General features: G+C 37.5%; 1 protein-coding gene across 1 annotated transcript in view; it reads right to left on the reverse strand.

Annotated features, from left to right (window-relative positions):
* The window catches only part of LOC132700876 (angiotensin-converting enzyme-like), a 28588-nt gene that overhangs the window by 3435 nt on the left and 1226 nt on the right, over positions 1–23927 (reverse strand). The window contains exons 3-12 of the mRNA XM_060668453.1: positions 22258–22688; positions 20449–20618; positions 14116–14240; positions 13934–14058; positions 13662–13879; positions 13467–13607; positions 11374–11578; positions 2803–3009; positions 1835–2096; positions 747–1177 (exon numbers count right to left, since the gene is read on the reverse strand). Coding sequence (XP_060524436.1) covers positions 747–1177; positions 1835–2096; positions 2803–3009; positions 11374–11578; positions 13467–13607; positions 13662–13879; positions 13934–14058; positions 14116–14240; positions 20449–20618; positions 22258–22688 — 2315 coding nt within the window. The remainder of the gene's footprint in view (positions 1–746; positions 1178–1834; positions 2097–2802; positions 3010–11373; positions 11579–13466; positions 13608–13661; positions 13880–13933; positions 14059–14115; positions 14241–20448; positions 20619–22257; positions 22689–23927) is intronic.

Here is a 23927-nt window from a genome sequence, read left to right on the forward strand (position 1 = left end):
AACGAAATTTGATTTTCATCTCATGAAATACTTTTTTTATGGGATATTTAACTATTTGAAGTGGAAAAATATATTGATTAGTGCGTGTCGTACGGTTGAAAACTTTTCTGCTAAAACTAACAAACGTCGTATTTAAAAAAAAAAAACAAGAGGAGCTATCAAATAGTATTTTGAAATAGTACATTATGCAACAAGTGCGGTAAACGGCATTTGATTCACGAGTTTATTTGACACGAGAGGAGTGCAACGGAGCGAGCGTTTAATAAACGAGTTAAAAAGTTTACTGAACGTGTTGCATACTATACTTTTTGTACAACCGTTAGTTTTTGGGTACATTTTCGCAAAACAACACGAATACATTCACAGAATTAACAAACATCAAAATTCAAAGCGTGGGAAATATCTCCGAAAACATCCGATTGCTCCCAAATCCGTGCGGTAAAATCCCGGAAATGTCCGAAGTGGTTCGGATTCATGGGAAACGAAACTGACGCTTCCCGCACGCTAGATCGGTGGGTAATTTGGTATTTTACAGACGGGAAGTATTTTTAGAGTGGAGATACTTTTTTGAATACTTAATTAGTCTTGAGGAACCCCCAACAAATTTAATTAATTTAATATTATTCAAAAATTAACGGGATAATAATGAATGTCATTTTTTCATTTTCCATTGTTTTAAAAAAGTAGCTACATTAAACATCTATTTATAAACGGGGAATTTACATCTATTATGGGTTTTATGTTACCTGGTTAACAAGCTCTTGCGTCAAATCCTCATCTTTTACGTCTGGATGGGGCAGCATCAGCTCCGCCACGTTCGACCAAGACTGAGCCCACATGTTGCCCAAGAGATGGGCTGGAATCGGACCATTCTCCGTTACGATGTCGCCGTATTTTTGTCTGAGTTTGAAACGCACGTAGGCGTGAATCTGCAAGTAGAGCGGCCTCATCTGTTCCCAGAGCTCTTGAACCTGCTGCCTAAAATTGGGATCTTCGTAGTCGTGCAGCCAATAATGCGAGGTGTCGGTAAAATTGTTCAAGCGAGCGGCTTCGTTGGACAGCGCGACGTATTCCTTGTAGAGGGTCCGACATTTGGGACCCACTGCTCTCCTCCATTCCAACCACACATGTTTTAGCTCCTCCGGATCTCTGGAGTTCTCTAATATGGTCGTCAGTTCTGTAATGTTAGTGAATTAAATTTGGTCTAGACTCGGTTTGTTGAATTTGATTTCTGAGTCTGAACCAATTTGTTGCTTAAAATTGAAAACTTCAAGTGATTTTATAATTGTTTAGAAATAATTACGTCATTCAGTTAAGTGCCAAAATAACATACTGGCGCAACTGCTGCATACAGGGCGTTTGAAAAAACGATCCGCTTATTTTTAGGGTAGATAGAATATAAGTATAGATCAATAGAATATTAAAAAAACGTCATATTTGGTTAATAAAAAACAGAAGATATGATTCTATAAAAGGAACCGAAATGGTGGTTTTATTTTTTTTCCAAAAGGGTTCAAGATATCTAAATGAAATTTATAGACCCCAAATATGTTTGATTGAGACATAAAAGTTGTTTCTGGAACGAGTAATCATCATTTTCTGGGAGAGTTCATCTTTGCGCTTGAAAAAGAATTTACTAATTGGTAAAACCTCAATAACTCCTAACTTTGTACTTAACCGAGAGATTTTTATGCCAAGCTTTTTAAAAATGTCATTTTTCAGAAATGATTTTTTAATATTCTGTTTGTCCTAGAAAGAAGCGGAACGATTTTTGTAAATATAAATATAGCGTGGGTGCCAATCGAACTATAACTAGTTTAATATTAGCCGATACCTGGTTCAAGTCCTAATTTGCATTCTTTCTGATCCTGCACCCCCCTGGGGCAGATCTTCGCTTTGGAATAGATCGCCTCCATATCGCTGATGATCTGGTTCAAACGTTTAAATTTATCTTCGGGAAGGGCCGAGACGCCCAAAACCGAATACTTTAATAACTGCCTCCTCATGATGGGATCGGAGAATCTCGTCCAGTCGTACTGGATCACTTTTTGCCAGGCGTCTTTCTCCTTTTTGGCCACATCCGCCGCCACCGCTAACTGATTAAATTATTCAAAAAAAAATTAAATTATTACAAATTCCAAAAAGGGTTTTGATGTCGCGTCAATAGGTCCCTTGAACATATATTTTTTTATTAATTTAAAATGAGCAATTAGACTTTACAAGTACCCCCCCCCCCCCCACAACATTTTTTGTTAAGATGCGTGAAATATTAACGAAGTAATAAACAAATAAAATTGAAAATGTTTAAATTCTCGCCAAAACAGGGCGTTCATATTTCAGGCGATGGTGATGTCACAAGGTATATTTGTCAACTTTTGTTTTGATTTTTGACGGGTTGAAGAGTGGAGAGTACATTGTGAAAGTTTTTGATACGCTTTTCGTTTTTGATGTGGTTTCTCGGTATTGTATTGTGCCGGGTTCTAAAAGCACAACAACTTTTACACCTGGAAAGACTTTTATTAAATCACCCATGTACGATTACGTCATATTTAAGGGTGTCCGTGAACCTTTTTCAGGTAGATCATACCTTAATTAGACTGTTTGTTATTCTTTCTTACATTTCGGCAGTTCATTAAGTAGCTTTTGTGTAACAATTAAAATATGTGCAAGGAGTCTATTATTGGAATGCTAATAATTTCCACAATTATATAATTAATATATCATGTAAATTAATTCATTAATAATATGTTATATGTAAAACGTTCGTCTATCAAGATCAAAGGAGAGACATTTTTCTCTTACTTGATTCTTCAGATTTTCGTCCGTTAAATTTGAAGCGTAGGACCAACTCGCCAGAGCCAATCGGTTGTCATCTTTTTCGGTTTGCTCGTTGAGAAGGAGCAGGAAATTTCTCGCTTCCAGTTCTTCCTCTTCGATTCTCGAATCTTTCGCGCAAATCGCACAAAACAATGCCACGAAAACGCACACGTAGCCTAACATGTCTGAAAACTATACGAAAAGAGATAATTATGTTGCGGAACGTATTGCGGAAAATTTAATGTAGGAATGCGCACATTTTAGACGAAACGTCGGCGCTTTTCGAATTGTTTATCGCGATTCCAGTGCTTTATAAACAGCCGCGGGTGATGGACTCTGATTGACATAAAAAAATAATTCTCGGTTGACAGATTTTGCGGCATACCGAAATCATTTTGCGTAACGATCGGTGTTCTTGGTGTTGCAAAATTTTTAGGTCATTGCAACCGGTAAATAAACATCGCGGATTGAACGTCGAAGCTAATTCGCCGATGTAATTTAAAGTGGAATGAAAATTTTAAAGAATAACAAACTGGTAGACATTCGAAAAGAAAAATTAACTATTAATAATGAGCTTTACACTAGAGCTAAACTTGAATGGGCCCAGCGTGATAGATAAGTGAGGCAAATTTTACAATACTTAAAGACGGCTAGTAATAGGGATTCTTGTCTTTCTCTTGCTTATTTATATAAATAAGACAATGGAGTGTTCAAGTTTTTGATTACTTTAGTTATCTATGGTTCTTACTGAAAGTACATATTTTATTCGATAATCAAACATTTTCTTTAAATATTTGTAAAAAAATAAAATTTTGAGCGCTATAACCCCCGACAGGGGCGCATACTTATTATATTATTAATTTTAAATATTCAAATTTTGTCTAACATTTGAAAAAAAATGGTAATTAGAAAATATCGGCATGTATTTTTCAGGAGTATTATTAAAAATAGTATATTATGCAACAAGTGCGGTAAACGGCATTTGACTCACGAGTTTATTTGTCACGAGCGGAGCGAGTGTTTAATAAACGAGCAAGATCGGTGGGTAATTAGGTATTTTACAGACGGGAGTAGAAAAATACATATAATGCACGTCATTTTAACTAATTTTTTGTTTCAAATTTTTGTGACACCTAAGTCAATAGATGAGCATAAGAATAAAATTTTTGTGACACCTAAGCCAATAGATGAGCATAAGAAAAGCATCTGTTTAAAAATTAACGTAAGCTAGGCAAGCGACTTTTCATTATTTTTGGGTCAACCGGTTGGTGTTTCCAAAAAAAAAACATTTTAATTCAAGACAAGGCAAGTGTTATCGAATTAGTTTATAATAGGGCATCCCATTTGAGATTCCAAAGTGGCCAATGATATTTGGGTAGGATCTTGTCTCCTGTCTCCAAATATGACGTGTTTGATCAGTTTTTTTCATATATAACAAATTCTTTGACCAATAGAGTACGAAGGCGACTAAACTACAAACGAAAGTCCCAGTTTGACAACATTATCGTCACTAATTTTAATTTTAAATGATTTTTGCATAACTGAGTCAAAGTCCTCTGTCGTCCGCGGACGTGGCATTGCCCAAAGGAATTTTAATTGCTGCAATGCCTATGATTCACAAGGACGTCATTGCTGATAGCCGATAACTACCGGCCCATATTTTATAAAAATTTGAAGCGATAGACAAACAGACAACAGAAAAAGATTTTTCTGTGTATTTCACCGTGGAAAATTCATTCATCAAGCTCCCTTTCTCATATTTAATAACTTTCATATTGGAAAAAAATAATACCATGGCCGAAGCCATATTTTGAAACTTGAAGACCATTTAGTATACGGTCTACCCAAGTTTATTTGGTTAGTTTTGGTTAGTTATTTAGTTTGTCGTTATTTTATGTAACCAAAATTTGGGTAGATCTTAAAATTATATCATATAATAGAATAAAAAAGGTTATTTGACTGGATTAGGCTAAGCGAATTTGATTTAGAGAATAATAATAAAAGCTCTATAGTATAACAACTTTATTGGGCAAACACACAGTATGCTAAGTTACCATAGTTCGCTCAAAAAACGATTGTTGACAATTGTTAACTTTTGATAATGTGGCTACAATTGTAAATAGTAATTTTTTAACTTTTGATAATGTGTGCTATAATTGTAGGTAGTAATGTAATGTAATTAAAAATCTAGTCAAATGTAAATGTTAGGTTAGTATATTGCGAGAACCAAACGTCAATGTCTCCAACTCGTCAGTTCAATTTTGATGCGAAAACAGCGTTTATATAATTATAGAAACATGCAGTTTATTTGTATGTGCAATTAATAATTATTAATAATGTAATGTAATTGGTGATTGTAAATATTTATAATCAAATGAACAACAATAAATAAATAGTATTATTATTCTATTATTATTATTATTATTATTAATTTTAAATTTATGAAAAACACACCTGTGGCATTTAAATTTCTAACAATGGTACTTTTTAAAACGGATTTCATACTTTACACTATAGTCTCAAATTTGATTTGGTACAAGCAGAGCCTAGCGTGGCGAGTATTTAACAAATGAGTGATTGAAGAAGTCTATCGTGTTAGTTTTTACAAATAGCACAAATACGTTCACAGAGTGACTTGTGACGTGATCGTCAAGAAAGCGTAAACTTCCGAAGTATATCACGAAACTGGTTAACGAAGTCTTCTTAAAATTATACTTTGCGTACGTTTGATGCTTAATTGGGTCATTTTGGAGTAGGGAGAAGAAAAATTATTTAAAACCTTGGTTAGTTTAGAGTTTTTGGGGTCTCCATACATACATCACCAAAATAGCCCGCACCGTGCTGCATCTAATCTAAACAACTCTTAAAATAAATCATGTCCAATGAATTAATCATTAATTAATGGCTAATAGTGAGTGAGATATTGCTATAAAATTCAATTTCAATTTGAATTTATATTTTGTTTACGTTAGGTGCGTTAAAAAGATTCGATTTAACCTGACTTTTTGCTCGATCAAATAGCAGTATCATTTTTATCATTTATTTTTAAATATACCTCATCAAAAATTTCACGTTTAGTGAAACTTATCGCAAAACACCGAGCGGGAATGGTTTTTTAAACGACTGACGCTCCACCTACATCGAAAACTTGAACTGCTACGTACAAAAGCGGGGACAAACGCGTTGAAACACGATGTTATCGTGGTGTCTTCTTTTCCGGTTTAAGATTTATTTTTTATTTCAATCAAGGCAATAACTAATATTACTGACCCCAGTTTGCAAATTCCTGGTCCTCATGGATAATTTCTCGTTCGTCTCGTCTTTTTAACACCTTCTATAGTATTTGGATAAGTTTTGGTCGGTGCGCCATGAAACAGGTAATAAAATTCTTACGGCCGCGGATGCTGCAGCGGCAATAATAATTGCAGAGTGGGTTCGTGGTCGCTCACCGATCGAAATACGAACAAACAACGAAGACAAGATCGGTACAATAGCGTACAATAATTAATCCGTGACGTTTTATTTATATACTTACCTCGAACTGAGCAAAGAGCACGGCAAAACACTACACCAACATCCGACAGATTTTTCACCCGAGCTCACGCGTTTTGCGTTATTTTACAAAAATGAAATAGACCCGACAACCAACCGGTTAATATATAGGTGGCGGTGGCCATCGACCGCCGTATCGTACCTAAAAGACCATCATCGGGATTGTAAATTTCAATCCGCCCATATTTTATAACGCGACGTTAATAGTGGTTGCACGCTAATCTGCCGCTGCGGGCTCCGATTTCTGAGATATTCCGGGACGAAATTCGCGACCAGCGGCGTACGTTGGGAATTAATAGGGACGTTCTGCACCTCTTATGAAATTTCACCTTTATGTGACTTTGTCTTTAGCGAGATATAACTTAATTTTTTAAAAGATTATATCTGGATGCCGTAATTTAACAGAAACAATTGTGTTTATCGCAACGGGAAATGCGACAATAAATAAAAATCAGGTTTTTAGATCCATGGAGGTTTCTCAAGTAAGGTTCTCAATAAAATGTATAAAATTTCAGTGGCGTAGGAACCAAATGACTAATGAAACTAACGAAATAGGAATCTTTTTGTAAATAAAATACGATTTTAAACGTTGAACTTCTTCTTAAAGAAAAATATTAAATTTTATTTGGCAACAATATATTTTTTTAATGTTTAAGTAAAAACCGATATCGCATTTTATTTTACTGTTTAGTCTGGTCTTATTTAAAATATTTTTAAGTTCAGTCATTTTTTTAGGGCACCGAATTGATATCACCTGATCCTCCATCCAATTTTTGCAAAGTTATTAATTTTTTTTTCAACCATACGCCACTATGAAAGAAAAAAATTAAATTTCTGAGAATTTGAAGCCCTGGCAAAAATTTACATGCAAATTTAAAAGTTTCTCTTTAACTCCAAGCAATAAGTTCCGTGAATTTCTGGAAGACGCGAAATTTTTTAAAAAAATTCAACGCTTAAAAAGTACACGAAAAATTTTTTTTTTATTTTCTATATGTAACTGATACCTACATTTTAAGAACATATACATAACTAACTAAAAGCAACCAATGTCGCATACTAGTTTATACTAATAAAAATTAAAATTGAATAAACACGGCAATGTAAAATTAAATGTTGTAAAAGATGCTACCAAAAACGTATATTTTTTGAAAATCGTATATAAAAATGCTTTCTATGGGATCTATGAATTCTCCAGGTTCTATATTGCCACTATTGTCATTGCTTTCAATATAATATGGAACAATCAATAAAAAAACACTATTTTAGTCACGAGTTTGATTTGGCACGAGCGGAACGAGCTGTATCACGACTGGTAACTAATAAAACTTTCTCAGCGGTGGTTCTCAAACAGGCTATATCAATAAGAAAAAAGAAAGGAGGAGTATTATATTAAATACCACATATAACATAACTCCTGAACTACAGTTATAAAAATTAATTTTTCAAAGAAACTTCCACAGGCTACTGTAATACCATTTACAAATACTGTGGATTGCTCCTGCGTTGTTTGTTTAAAAATGGCGTTTCCGCAATTATATTGTTGACTTCTTCAGAGCTTGCGAGAGGAGGAGCTAAAAGAATGGCATGAACATGGTCTCGGAAGATTGTTTAGTGGTTTATAGATTTCTATGGATTCTTGGAGTTTTCTTTGGTAGAAGAATTGATTACATGCAGGAGTTTTGGTTTGGTTGAATAAGATTTGATGTCCGATTTCATGATTATGTTCGGCAACCGCTGATGAGTTTATTTGTGGTAGTCTTAATGCTCTTTCATGTTCTTGTGCCTAGTTGATAGTTTCTATCCTGTTTCCTGAACTTTGACTTTGACAGATGGAAGTTGTTGAGAGATTTTTGAAGAACTTTTGATATGTCAGTGATGTCAGTGGTGAGTGTGGGGTTGCCTCATTTTCCTGGTGAGGTTGCAGTGTATTTTGTGATGAAGCGCTTAGTCTCTCTAATGTGGATTATTAGAGAGAAGAGCAGATGTAAGGTGTTTTAATTAAGCTATAAGCTACAAGCTGATCACCTCTTATGGTGTCATGAGCATTATTCGAGTGTACGCACCAACAAACGATAAAACAGGTGACGTGGTTGAAGACTTCTAAGCCCATCTTGATGGGGCCATGAAATTAACAAAAACCGGTAAAATTACAGTGATTCTTGGAGATTTAATGCAAGGGTTGATGGCGACTTCGTTGAAAAATATGGTCTGAGAGAACGAAATACAAGAGGCGATCGACTGGTACAGTTTTGCTCCGAACAACGACTATGCATTGCCAACACTTTTTTCCAGCTCTACATGTAACGTTTATACACCTGGCGTTTACCCCTGTGAATTGCGACGTTCACATTATAAGAAAGTAAATAGATTTTTTCTGCTCCCGCCTGTAAAATACCTAATTACCCACCGATCTAGCGTGTGGAAAGCGTCACTTTACCACATCAGTTTCGTTTCCCACGGATTTGGGAGCAATCGGATATTTTCGGAGATATTTCCCACGCTTTGAATTTTGACGTTTTTGAATTTTGACCGTCATGTCGGTGAAATATTCGTGTTGTTTTGCGAAAATGCAAAAACTAGCAGTCGTAGAAAAAGTGTAGTATGCAACACGTTCGGTTAACTTTTTAACTCACTCGTTTATTAAAAACTCGCTCCGCTCGTGTTAAATAAATTCGTGAGTCAAATGCCGTTTACCGCACTTGTTGCATAATATACTATTATTCTCATTAGATACGAATATAAAAGGTTTATCAGTCAAAACCGATCTTAGAGCACACATCCAGAGCGACCACAACCCAATTGTCACTGATATTAGGATATACCGCTCTGTCAACTACAAACGGGTCCCACGACAAAAACGCAACACAACACAAAGTAGCCAAAAACTTGAGAACACGTTGATAGAACTAGAGAACTCCAAAAAGACTCAGAGAGATGGTGACATTGAGTCTTCAGAGACCCATGAGACCGATACTGGATGTGCAAATAACATAAAAAAAAGAGTGTATAACTGATGAAATTATAACATTGCACGAAGAGAACAGAAACACAAAAATGGAGTGAAATATGCCGAAAATATACTATTGGCTTTTTCGTGCGAAATGCAAGAAAGCCAAAGAATCGTAGCTGGCGGACAAATGCACGAAAATTAGAAACCCATCATCAGAAAGAAACACGGTGTCTTTAACTTACATAAAAATCTCAATGAGTTTACAGGTAGGCAGCAGGGGGGTTACAGAAGAGTATTAAGAGTTTCCAACAAGGCAATACTTGTAGGAGTAGATGAGAAACTAAAACGGTGGAAAGAATGGGCCGAAAATCTTTTTAATGGCATGACACCAGACTCGCCCCTAGGTCCAGACGAAATCAATGAAATAGGTCCTGAAATTACTAAAGAGATTAAATATGCAATTACGACAAGATATTCTTGCAGAACATTCATACACGTATATGCATAAAGCGCCTGGTTAACCGTTCGCAAAGAAGCTGGATGGGAACTCGAGAGGCTCTTTTGTTTGTGAATGTGCAGACTCAGCAGATGTAGAGACATGAATGCTGATGTATTTGCATTTTTTATTGAATATAAAAAAGTTTTTGACTGTGTGTCACATCAAAAAATGATCGTCATGCTAAAATTAATCGAGATGGACGCACAAAATTTAAAGAAAATAACCTGGACTGCAACAGTCAAGGTCGCAGGGTCCGCATCAGAATAAATAGCACAAGGATGTGTATTGTCTTCCCTGTCATTTAACCTCTAATCTGAAGTAATAGTCAACAAAGCTCTCGAGAACACAACTGCAGGCATTAAGGTCAATGGAAACATTATATGCAGATGGTACTGTGGTTATAGCCAGTAGTCTGCCAGAAGTTCAATTCTTCAATAATTGAGCAAGCGCGGAAAACTTTGAACAACATGAGGACACTTCTGGCAAACCGAAACCTCAGCCTGGAATTTCGGACCAGAATACTTCGCTGTTATATCTTTCCTGTTCATCTGTACAGATGCGAGAGTTGGAGCGTAGATGCGGCCACAGAAAAGAGAATTGATGCGTCCGAAATGTACACTTACAGACCAATGATGCGACCATCTTGGAAAGGGATACAAGAGAAGATCGAAGGAAAACGGTCGTAGACAAAATTCATGGCCGAAAGACTTGTGCAGATGGCTCGGAGAGACGTGTATTTTCAGAGCTGCAGGTTCTCGTGCAACAATAGCCATTTGGATCGCCAACCTTCGTAAGCAGACGATGTCGTAAGATAAACAAGAGATAGAGATAACCGATGATTTTTGGGCCTCATGGTGATGTGACAATGCATGTGTGCGTAGGTTTTCTGTAAACAGAATGATCCAATGTTAGGTCTGATTTTCTCTAGTATATATAAGACTATCTAAGAATTGGGGTGAAACGGGTGATATCTGATATCTTAGGGTGTATAGAGTTTAAAAGGCTAAGAAAATCTCGAAGGAATTCTCGATCATAACAAAAGTTTCAAAGTAGCGTTTCGGTTTTAGGAAGGTGTCGAGGGCTTTATTTTTGTTCATAAATTTGAGCGTTACAAGAAAAAGATGTTCTAGACAAGCAGTAATCAATTACGATGAGAAGGTTTGTTTCAGAATAATAAAATAATAGAACTCTTTGGTAATTAAATGAAAACGTTATTTAGTGTGGTAGCATTGGTTTAAACAAACAGCAGTTAGCCGACCAACGAAATGAAAGCCGACTTACTCCATTGCCCATGTCTGATCAGTCGTGCATAACTGGGTAATTTAGGGAGCGGAAAAATGCTATTTCAGTATTTATTTTAATTATTTTTTCCCAAAAAAAGGTGCATATCAAGCAAGGTAAACTGACAAAATTAAAAATCTACAGTTCAACTAAACAAACAATGATTTTATTGTCACGCAAAGTAAAATAAAACAACTAATAGCAACGCCCTGGGACTGGATTCGGGAATCTGATGCTCCGCTGCACGCTGCAAATTAACCGAAATCGTTATTACCGCAAATCGCGTTTGCGTCATATACTGACCCATTTTGGAAGATTCCCATCCGGTGGTTACATTATTTTTCGCGTTTTCCGTCGCGAGCCAGTCCTGCAACGGTTTAAAGTAATCGAGTATTCCGCTGGCGTCCATTTTTCTTTGGCCGGTGATGACTTCCATCGCGTCTGGCCACGGTCTCGAAGAGCCCATCGCCAGCATTTGCCTGAAAAGAGACCATGCCATTCGCCCATAAAACGAATAAAAATTCTTAATGGATGATCCATTGATTGATCCGATTACAAGATTATCGAAATTTCAAATTTTGAGGGAGGCGGGTGGTGATGGGTACTTCTCTTTGTCACACACGTTATTACCAATGGTAAAATGAGTAATAGGGGATTGTTTCATATTATTTTCCAGTTTTTATAATTGTTTGGCGTTTTTGAGGTTAGAGGGTACTTTGTGAAACAATTTAATGTGTGTACGTATCTTCAAAAATTTAAAATTAAATAATAAATATTTTTCTTGAAATAATAGATACTATTGAGTAAATGCACACTGACTAAAACGGTTAGAAAGGACTAGAATATTACAATTTTTTTAAATTTTTTCATTTTCGCAATTATATAAAAGAGCAAGGGAAAAACAAGGACCTCCATTATAAATTTGAACTATAAAACTTAGTGGTCTTCGCCGTTTTCCATGGGCGTAGTGTGTGACGACTATTAAGGGTCCCAATTGTGGCCTATCTATGCTCCACTGTTTAAAATTGGAATTATAATTACTGTTTGACAGTTATTGGCAAAGTTTGTTCTGAATTTGTTGCGGGTTAGTAAAACTGCGTTTTCTCAAAATGATGATGATGAAAATTATTATTCTCAAAGTGAACTAACCAAAACTGACCATTCGGAATTACAAAAATAGTTGAAATGTGTTCTAATATGAATGGAGTTGCAACAATATGCAGACTTGTGCATGAAAATAAACGCGGCCCCAGTAATTTACCAAAGAGAAGTACAGGAAGAAAAGAAACTGTAAGAAATCAGGAAAAAAAAAGATTGCATCAGAAGATTAATACATTTGTATTACTTAAAAATAGAAACCTACCTTGGGCACATCTGAAATGAAAAAAGAAGATTTTATTCCATCCATGGGTAAGAAAAAATTGTGGAAAACTTTGAATGAAATGCATTTTGGTACGTTACTAACCAAAACTCAAAATGGAAAATCACTTTTAATAGAGAAAGATAAAATCATTTGCTGGCGGAGGCGATATTTGAGAGCAGTTGGGCAGTTTCCCAGAGAAAACAGAAATATCTATTACATGGAAGAAACTTAGTCAAATGAAGGTAAAACATGGCACGATAAAAGCGGAAAAAAACGTGCAAGTTAAGCTTTTACAGAATGATAGTCCTCTGGAATAAACGCACCCTCGGGAAAAGATATTAAAAGATTAATAATTACTCACATTGGCAATAAAAATGGATTGGATATGAATAACATTTTTGAAGACTACTTCCATCCAATGCAGGATCATATTCCTCCTGGGTCTGTTATAGTCATGTCAGCTATTAAGAAAATGTACCCACGACTTCTTAGAAAAAGTCATCAAAAAAAATATTCCTCCCGTCTTCCGCCATATCACTGCCAATTAAGCCATACAGGGTCGACAAAGAACTCGAATCTTGTAATGTCATCGCGAGAGGGCGCCGCCAACCAGGCGAATTGCGGTTCGTGGGAGAGAGTAGTCGACGGATGTAAATAATATATGTTATACAAATTATATAGTAGTGTGGATTTATCTTTAGCTCTCAATGACGTTAATTCTTGTTTTGGATGAAATAAATTTTTAGTTCCTCATCATCGCATTTAACGAACCCAAAACGTTTTTAAAATACGTTTCGAGGAACCGTTATGAACTTATTCGTCTATATTTTTAGTTTCATTTTGTTTATTTAGATTCTAGAATGGAGTGAAAGCCTATTTGACTGTATTTGGCCCATTTTGACCGGTCACTTTGTTCGCTATTTTATTATCGCAAAATATTTTTTGATTTTGGCCGCCGGGTCTGGTTTTCGATATGACGTCATCGGTTAATAACCTAAATTTACTTCAAAACGTTTCCCGCGTTGGTGTTTTCGTAGATGTCGCATTCGTGGAGAGGTTTCTCGGCATTGTTCGGCTCGTATTCGCCCGCCTTCTCGCACAACGCCCTGTGAAACTGGAACTGGATTACGAAGCTGATAAAGTATCTGCAAAATTACTTGACGTTTAATAGAACCGCATCGCTGAGTCTTGCTCAGCACCTGAGATAAGGAACGTCGGCAACGATGTGATACTTAGCCGCCGGGTCGAAGTCATCTTCCGATCTAGTTTGAGGAGGTTCGATACCCTGGTATTCCTCGCGCAACTCCCACCACCTACAATTGTAGTTCTCCGGTTGAGTTTTGCCGGAAAACACGTCCCATCTCCAGAGGTCCATCAGGTAACCGAACGGCAGAAAAGCGATTTTACTCATACCGATCTATAAGCGAATGACGTTATTTTTAAACAGCGCTCGAATCGCTAGGTACTTTACTTTGAATAAACTGTTCAACACTTGATTGGGGTCGTCGGTTCCGCTTGGAAGCAATCCGATCTTCCTCAAGTGTTTGCTCGATTGAACCGACAGAGCTATCAAATCTCCAACTGCTTCGTGGAATCCTATAGACGAGGACATATTTTATGTTGGAAATTTAATTTGCAAGAAAGGAAATCTACCGTCATTGGCTCCACCGCGGTATGTAATGGGCTGGTCTTTGTACTGAAGGTAGTACTCAATGTGACCCATCTCATGGTGAGCTGTGGTGAAGTGAGCGCTGGTGATTTCGGTGCACTGTTTGATTCTAGAAACAGAAGCAAAGGAACCACTGACTTCAATTCAGGATTGTGATTTTGTTTGCAGGTTATAGACAATGATAAGTGTTGAAGAAACACGATGTTTTGGATAATCAACTAGCACAATGCTCACCTGAAGGCGACTGGGGGTGCTGGACCAATTGAAACTTTGTGAAAATTAATAATAAAGACAATGAAAGTCCAAAATATCTCGTTTCATCAATATTTACTTAGTTTAAACTAATCTGTTCTTGTCAATTCTTCCCAATTTTTCCGAACCAAGGGCTTGTTCTGAGGCAATCATCTTTTAGAATTCTGTTTTCATTTTAACAGATTTACTTATTTTATTATTGTCAATTTTTTAGAAGAGTCAGTTAAGGAATTTTAAAATCTTCCTCTCTGGATAGAATGAATGTTACCTATGTATGTATGTTACCTATATATGTACCTACCTATGTATAAATCGCTAAATAAGGAATATAAACAAAAAATTCAACAAACCAAAAAAGCTGCTTTTGATGGCTTTATCGAAAAATCAACCAATAAAAACAAAGATGTCTGGAAAATCGTTAACTATGAAAGAAATTGTCTTGGGAGATGTGATAAAGAATCTGATTTATCAGCAAACGATCTTAACAGGTTTTTTAGTTCTGTCTCGAGTAATATTATAAAGATCTTAACGGTGAATCACAATGTACAGAGTGCATGTGTTGAAGGGATTCCACTGGAAGAAACTACTTTTTTTTGCATCCGATAACTTGTGAGGATACGTACCGAGCCATACTAAGATTAAAAAAATCTTATTCTAGCGATGCTTATGATATCAATAGTGTCTTGGTGAAGGGACTGGTTGAGTACATTACACTGCCATTATTTAATAAATGTATTGATACAGGTGTATTTCCGTCGCTGTTTAAGATTTCGAGAGTAGTTCCAATCCATAAGGCAGCTGATATAAATGATGCTAACAACTACAGGCCGATTTCAATCGTGCCTTTGTTCGGAAAAGTTTTTGAGATCTTACTAAAAGATCAGCTAACTTCTTATATTAATAAGATGGAATGTCTTTGTGCTGGTCAGTTTGGATTTAGGGGAGGGTGTTCGACGATCCAAGCATTGTCTAAAGTTGTGAGTGGGATAGTTAGGGGCCTCGAGGGGGGTGAATTAGTTGGTTTGACTTTTGAGTGGCCTTCGACTGTGTTTCTCACCAGCTTCTTATTAAAAAGCTATACAGACATGGTATACGAGGTCTGCCTTTAGATCTTATAGCGTACTACTTGCAGGGCCGACAGCAGTTTGTAAGTAGTAAGCGGGGTGCCCCAGGGTTCCGTCCTGGGCCCGCTACTGTTTACAATCTACATAAATGACCTTTATCATTTCTTGGCCCCCAATCAGTGCGTGATGTTTGCCGACGATACATCCTTCACTACATCTGCTAAGAGTATCGAGGAGTTGTCCGTTAGGGTTGGCATGTTGGAGGACAGGGCTAATGTTTGGTTCGAAAATAATTATCTTAAATTAAATTTAGACAAGACCCAGAGTATTGTGTTTTCCTCCAATTGCTTGGTAAATAGTGGACAGTCCGTCAAGTTGCTTGGCATTAGGATCGATGATAGTCTAAATTGGAAACAACATATCTCAGACCTGAAAAATAAATTGTCCAGCAACATATTCTTTCTTCGACGACTGAGAGGCCTGATAGGAACAAGGACTCTGCTTATGGTCTATTTTTCTTTGTTGCATTCACACTTATGCTATGGCACGGTACTGTGGGGTGATTCCTCAGCTGCTGTGGAGAGTTTTAGAATGCAGAAAAGGGCCATTCGAGTCGTTGCTAATATACGATATAGGGACCATTGTCAACCTTATTTTAAAAAATTCAAAGTGATGCCCCTTCCTTGCATCTATATCTACTACCAGTTATTAGAGATACAGAGAACGAAAGGAAACTTGCCATGCCTATTCAACTCGTTCGGGGGATCTCCTTAGACGGCCTAGGTTTAGACTGAGGAAGTCTGAGAACAACTCATTGAACCTGAAATTGTATAATGTTTTGCCAGGTACCGTGAAAAAGATGAGCAATAGAAAATTTAAACATACTATTAAAGAATTGGGGGTGTAGGGGTTGCGCTGAGGGGTAGTACCTTTTGTCAAGGACGGTGGCACCTAACGATGTACTGATAGGTGGTCGGCGATAACTGGTCCTCCAGGGCACCCAATTCTCACTTATGGCTCCACGTGCCACACCCTGGTAACCGCATCCACCTGCGGGCCAAACTAAGTGAGGATAGCTAGATATAGCGAACAGCGTCGGATCTCCATGTTAGGGGCGGCTGGATAAAGGGCACCCTATTGCCCAGGGGTAGCGATACCACAAAGGCGGATGAACCATAAACAAAGGGTCAACGACATTGGATGCGAAAGGCAAGAGGGAAACCATCGCATTAACTTCCCAAGCAAACCATTATGGCAGGCAAAATACAAACCATGGCCCCCAGTCCCTGCACGACCTTAAGTGGTCAGGGGGTGCTAAGAATCACAGGGAGAAAAATTAGAATAGCAACCTGGAATGTCAAAACCTTATACAGAGCAGGCAGGTTGGCGAATGCCGAAGCGGAAATGAGCAGGATGAGTTGGGATATACTGGGCATGAGCGAGGTCAGATGGAAGGACGTGGGACACGTCAGCACAGAGTGCGGCAATGGCTTTTACTATTCAGGAGGAAAAAATGCACAGAATGGCGTGGGCGTCTTAATTAACAGAACTATGACCAACTACGTAAAAAGCTTTCTGCCAATCAGTGATAGAGTAATGTTAATCAAATTGAATGGCCAACCGTTCGACGTCAATTTGGTGCAAGTATATGCACCCACCTTAGACAGCTCTGAGGAAGACCTGGAAAACTTCTACAACGACATTGAATCTGTAAAAAAGCATATAAAGAGCAACGATGTCAGCATGTACCTCGGCGACTGGAATGCGAAGGTCGGGGATGAAACAGCAGAAGACATAGTGGGCCCATACGGCCTTGGTACCAAAAACGACAGAGGCGCGCGCTTTGTTCAGTTCTGTCAAGAAAACAACTTAATAGTGACGAACACTTGGTTCAAGCTGCCCAAACGACGCCTGTACACCTGGAAATCCCCACAGGACCAGGAAGAGAAAATTGTCAGGAACCAAATAGACTATATCACCATCAATAGAAGATTTCGTAACAGCATCCTGAACACTAAAACCTACCCAGGATGCGACATAAGTTCCGACCACAACCCGGTAGTCACCACTTTGAGAATAAAACTTAAAAAGATCAAGAAAACAAAACCATCAAATAGAATAGCCTGGAGATCCGCTGAGGAAAATAAAAAGGATATATATAAGAGACACGTGGATACATTATTGGAGTAGAACCAAATAGCTAATGCCAGAAGCGAAGCAACCCAAGACAGTGTGGAAAATGTGTGGCGGACTTTCAGGGACACGGTCGTGGAAGCAGGGATGCAGGAGATAGGCGGGGAGGGCAGGGAGCCAAAAAAACCTCGGATGACAAAGGATATTCTGGATCTAATGGACAAGAGACGTCAAGCACGAAACAGGGACGAATGGAAATACAAACAGATTGACAGAGAGATAGGTAGAAAAATCATCGACGCCAAAGAAAACTGGCTACAGAGGAGGTGCGACGAAGTAGAAGAGTTACAAACACAGCACAGAGATAGAGAACTGCACAGAAAGATCAAAGAAATGGCGGGTCTGTGGAAACCCAAACACATATCTCTAATAAGCGATAACAACAACGAACTAGAACTCGACCCCGAAAAGCAAAAACTGATATGGCAAAACTACCTGAGGGAATTGTTTGGAAATGAACAGAGAAGAGAAGAACCTCCCCAAATCCAGAAGGGGGACAAACTACCCATACTAAAAGAGGAAGTCCTACAGGCTATCAGGGACACAAAAAGCAATAAGGCACCAGGCGACGACCAGACGACGACAGAACATTTTAAGTATATAAGTGACAACGCCATCACAACATTAACCCGGCTTTTCAATGAAATATATGAAAATGGAATATTGCCTCAAGACTGGCTAACATCGACCTACATAGCATTACCCAAAAAAAGCAAAGCCCGAAAGTGCGAAGATCACAGAACAATCTGCCTGATGAGCCATGCAGCAAAAATCTTCATGCGAATAATATTCAACAGAATCTATAACAAATGTGAAGAATATCTGAGCCGATCGCAGTACGGGTTTAGGAAACGCACAGGCACAAGGGAAGCTACTCTGGGATTAACTCTAATAGCAGAGAGGTACATGGAAGTCCAAAGGAAACTCTATGTGTGCTACGTCGATTACAAAAAGGCCTTCGACCGTATAAAGCATGAGGAATTAATACGAATCCTGATGGAAATAGGACTGGATGGTAGAGATATAATCATCATCCGCAACATGTACTGGGACCATAAGGGCTGCGTACGAACGGAGACTGGAAACACCGAATACGTAAATATAGAAAGAGGGGTAAGACAAGGATGCATACTGTCCCCACTCCTATTCAACGTGTACGCGGAGTCTATAATGAAAGCATCATTACAGACCTGCCCCGAAGGAGCTAAAATAAACTGCAACTGCAAACTTTGATGAGCACCCTAAATGAAGAAAGCTCAAGAATTTGCCTGGAAATCAATACCGCTAAGACCAAGACCATGGTATTTGACAGATCCTCACAGGGGCACATAACCAACATTATGATAAATGGTCTCAGACTTCAAACGGTGCAACACTACATCTACCTGGGCAGAGAAGTCAACAACCAACTGGACCACTCAAAAGAAATAAGAAGAAGAATAGAAATCGCCAGAACTGGATTTCTAAATATGCGTAAAGTGCTATGTCATCCGAGACTATCAATAACTCTCAGACTAAGAGCACTTAAATGCTACGTATGGGCTCTATTGCTTTATGGCTGTGAGACATGGACACTTAAGCAAGACGACATCAAGAAACTCAACGCATTCGAGATGTGGTTTTATCGACGTATGCTTCGGGTCAGTTGGACAAGCCACACAACTAACGAGACGGTGCTACGTAAAATGAACACACGAGCACACTTGTACACGCTCCTTAAAATACGTAAAACCGCTTACCTCGGACACATCATGCGCCACCAAGAGCACGAACAGCTTCAGCTGATATTGGAAGGGAAGATAGAGGGTAGACGGAACATAGGCCGAAAGAAGAAATCATGGCTGAGAAATATCCGGGACTGGACCCACACAGATGGAAATGCCCTCATACATCAAGCCCAGAACACAGAAATGTATGCCACAATGGTCGCCAACCTCAGCAGAGACGGCACTTAGGAGGAGGAGGATTAAAGAATTGCTACAACGTCATTGTTTTTACTCCCTGCGAACATACATTGACACTGTCACTGGTATCGATGCGCTATAAAACTAGTACCGTCTAATTTTGTTTGTATTAGATGTGTGTTTCTATGTTATTTATTAATTTGATTTTATTGCACTTGAATATCACTTCTGACTTGCTACAATTGTACGTCCCTTTTGTACGAAACGTAGTCAATAAATGAATCTATCTATATCTTGACAAAAAGTCAAAAAAAAAATCAAAAATTGGAGATCAGGTTATCTGGAATATATTACACAATTACCGAAGACCCGACGCAACTGGATTGCAGATCATTATAGTACTTTATAGTCATTATAGTACTTATTATAGTTTAGGTTTGCTTTAGTTTACTGCCCTAGAATATTTTTTCTTTTTGTGTCAGAAAACTTGGTTTCCTGAAGAATCTTACTCTCGTCATTACTGAATAAATGAAACAAAAAAAAGGACTAAAGATTTAAAATTGCAAATCATATTTGTAATTGTATGTAATTTGTATTTATTGATTGAAAATGGTTATAACAAATGAGAGTGGCAAAAACAAAAATCGTAGTAAATGTTTTTATAAATACCACCACTTGTATCCTTGAGGTGAGTAATGTCTTGCTATTGTCAAAAGGTTTCGATCAACTAATTAGTGTTTTTCCTTATCTCCGATCAAGATAATGAATAATTTGCGTTGCTCTTAGAATTATTACATGTATCCTTATGATAGGAATTGGTTATCCATTTGGCCATTTCCATGGTTCAAAGGCGTTTTATTTGAGATCAAGATATCTTTTTCATACAAAACAAAAACTACTTCACCTGAAGTCTCCACCATCGGAGAAATCCCAAGCTGACGCGTGGCATACCAGATCCCTATCGCTCGGCCTTTCCAGAATAGAATTTGTCCAAAATGAAGCAGGCATTTCCGTCAAATTTATAGATTTAAAGAAACTCTCGGCGGTCTCGAATATTTTGATGGCAGTATAATTCTAAAAAATTAATTGCTTCACTTTACAACGTTAGAGAGCAATTTTAATCCAGCTGAATTAGAGTTTAATAGAGGTGATTTTCGTAAAAACTGCCATCTGGTATCAGACTCGATAGTAAAGGACAGGAATAAATTGATATCCAATTTTTATTTTTATTTTTTTTGTTTTTTTCAATATGGACAATTACTTCTTTATTAAGAAGAAAGTTGGGAAAACAGTTTTTTTTTTTTTGCTTTTAGCTGAAATTGTGGGGACCAGTTATGGCAAAACCTTGCTCCGTCATAAAAAAGCCCTGAAAATTTGCAGTAAAAATATTCAATATCAAAGTTCAAGGATTATTTTAGTAAATCAAAATAGAAAATTATTCAAAGCTACTGTTCATTTATTAGCTACCACCAGAATAACTCATCGGAGAGTGATTCGATCAAAACACCCATAACTGGACACGACAACTGATATTTTTTGAAGAATTAAAAAACGAACTTGGATACGATCAATGGAAGCCGAGTTTTTTTTTTTTCAAAAATCACTGTAGCTTTGTTTATGGGCATTCAGAAATTATTTTGACGGGAATGCATCGCGATTTTCTTGAAATCGCGATGCATGGAAATAGTTTAAAGACGCAGTTGTTTCGAGAGTCGGACTGAGTGAAGGAGTCATCCCCAGTTAGTTAAGCCGCGTTTTCTTCTTTCAATCACGACGTAGAAATTTTAAAACAATCTATTGATTATCAAGAAAAAAAATCAATCTGCCATCTGCTATTAAAGCTTCTTCTCTATTAGAATCTGGGAAAAAATCCGTCACCTCTCACGTCTCTAAAATTGTTCGTTCCTACCGACTGCATAATCTTCAAACCTATTGTTAGCACCATTGCAGCTTCTATATTAAAACCCTTTGTAGGGATAACTGATAGATTCGAAGTTAATCCCTCTTACTTCATTAAACAATTAAAAAGTATTCTGGATATTCTGGTTAGTTTCAACGTTGAATCCGTCTTTACTAAAGTCCCTATTCCTGAAACTCTCAACATTATCTCAGATATATTGAAATCGGAGAACCTGAAATCATATCTTTTCATCCCGATTGAAAAATGCATGCCTGGGATATATTTTTCTTGTAACGGTCAAATTTACGAACAAATATCAACAACATGTCATCGCAAATATATTAATGGAAGCTCCACGATTTTCTTAGTGATTTGAACTCTTATTACATTACATATTCCTGTTGTTTACGGAGCTCAATCTGAATCACTGAATCCATCATCTCTTCTCGGATAATTTTCACATTCAAAAATTAATGACTACATATTAAAAGTTCTTATGAAATATAATGTTAAAACCAAATTTACCAGTTGTCCACAATTATCTCAACATGTTCGACCTATCAAAAATAACTATCCGTTTGAGATACCAGGAGCTTAGAGCAATCCTTGCAATGCATGAACCTATAGCTTCAACTATAAATCGAAACCCTAATTGGTAATTAAAAAAGTAGTTTTGGTTAGTTTTCGCTAACCTTCAAAATGGATACCAATTCATCCCAGCATTGTCCAAAAATTTAATTTCGAGTTTGTTACCGGGGGCAATTACAAGTGCCCCAAATGCTAATTCGGCTGTATTAATTATAAAAATCGCACTTGGTTCACGAGCTCAGCGGTGATATCTACGTCATTGACGTTCGGATAAGGGAGCATGGTGTCGGCGATATTTTCCCAGGTCTGCGCCCACATGTTTCCCAAAAGGTGCGCGGGTATCGGTCCATTTTCCGAAACTACCTCGCCGTAAAGTTTCCTAAGATTGAATCGCACGTAAGCGTGCAACTCCAAATACAAGGGTCTCAGTTGCTCCCACAAGTCTTGCACTTGTTGCTTGAAGCTGTCGTCTTCGTAGTCCTCAAGCCAGTAGTCCGAGGTGTCTTTGAAATTGTTCAAAACGGCCGCTTCGTTCGATAGGTCCACGTATTCTTCGTAGAGGTCGCGGCATTTGGGACCGACGGCGTTCCGCCATTCCAGCCACACATGTTTTAACTCTTCGGCGTCCCGAGAAATGGCTAAAATATTCGTCAACTCTGGAAAAATAAATCAATTATTGAAATTGAAAACTCAACACCTCTCGCTTGAAAACGCGCAGCACTATTGTCAAATATACGTTGCCAATCAGTGCGTCAGAAATTCCGACGCCAAATGTCATTGTAACGTTTGTAGATAGAATTTTTTTCTTTAAAAGTTCAGTTTTAATATGTACCTATGCGAATAAATGGTTATTGTGTGCTTATCATAAAATTGTTAGGTAACTTCTTACGATGCCTTTCCATCATGGCACATAAAAAAAAGTGTGCATCAACAGCCAACTTATGCGAAGGAGACAGTGACTTCTCCTTGTTGTTATTATTGTTGTTAATCTTGTTATTATTATTGTATTACAACATTCTTCAACATTAAGCAAAATATCCTCGCATTTTATGACTATAGTTTGTAAAATTTACATTTAAAGACACAGAACTCGGTTTCTTCCTTCAAAACAATTTAAGAGAACATTCTGGGAATAAAATTGACTTGAATATGAGTTGCGTACTTTCCATAGAAATAGCCCCACATTCTCTATTCTATCGCGTTCAAGACTAAATGTCCAGAATGGATCAATGTCGTCCATGCCCTCCTTTTTAATTTTTATACCTCAAAATTGTCACAACTTTTTAATTATTGCAAAACTTGCGAGATGGAAACAATATACAGCTCTTCTGTTAATTTGAACTTATGACGTTAAAGCAGGGTTGTATTAATATGAGCAAAGATATAAAAGTAACAAATGAGCCATCATAGAACTTAAAAAAGTCGGTTGTACTATTCTTTTTCTTTAAATGTCACCATCGCCAATGATATTTCACATAGGATCCAGTGGTGTAATCCGTTTTATTCTGAAACCCACAAATTTTGATATACATACTAAACATGTGTATTTGTTAATGAACCACCCTGTAAGATATTTAATAGTTTTATTAAGCTTGTTATTAGCTTTCCAAAGCATATCATTATTTTTCATTATTTTTTCTACTCTCTTCTGTAAAATACCTAATTATACACCGATCTAACGTGTGGAAAGCGTCTCTTTAACATGTGAGTTTCTTGTCGCGCGGATCCGAGCCCCTTCGGACATTTCCGGGTTATTACCGCACGGGTTTGGGAGCAATCGGATGTTTTCGGAGATTTTACCGCACGGCTTGAATTTTGACGTTTGTCAATTCTGACGGTCATGTCAGTGAATGCATTAATGCTGTTTTGCAAAACTATACCCAAAAACTAACTTT

This window comes from Cylas formicarius, unplaced genomic scaffold (genome assembly GCF_029955315.1).
Source record: "Cylas formicarius isolate icCylForm1 unplaced genomic scaffold, icCylForm1.1 PGA_scaffold_4__25_contigs__length_36172078, whole genome shotgun sequence".
NCBI classification, from domain to species: domain Eukaryota; kingdom Metazoa; phylum Arthropoda; class Insecta; order Coleoptera; family Brentidae; genus Cylas; species Cylas formicarius.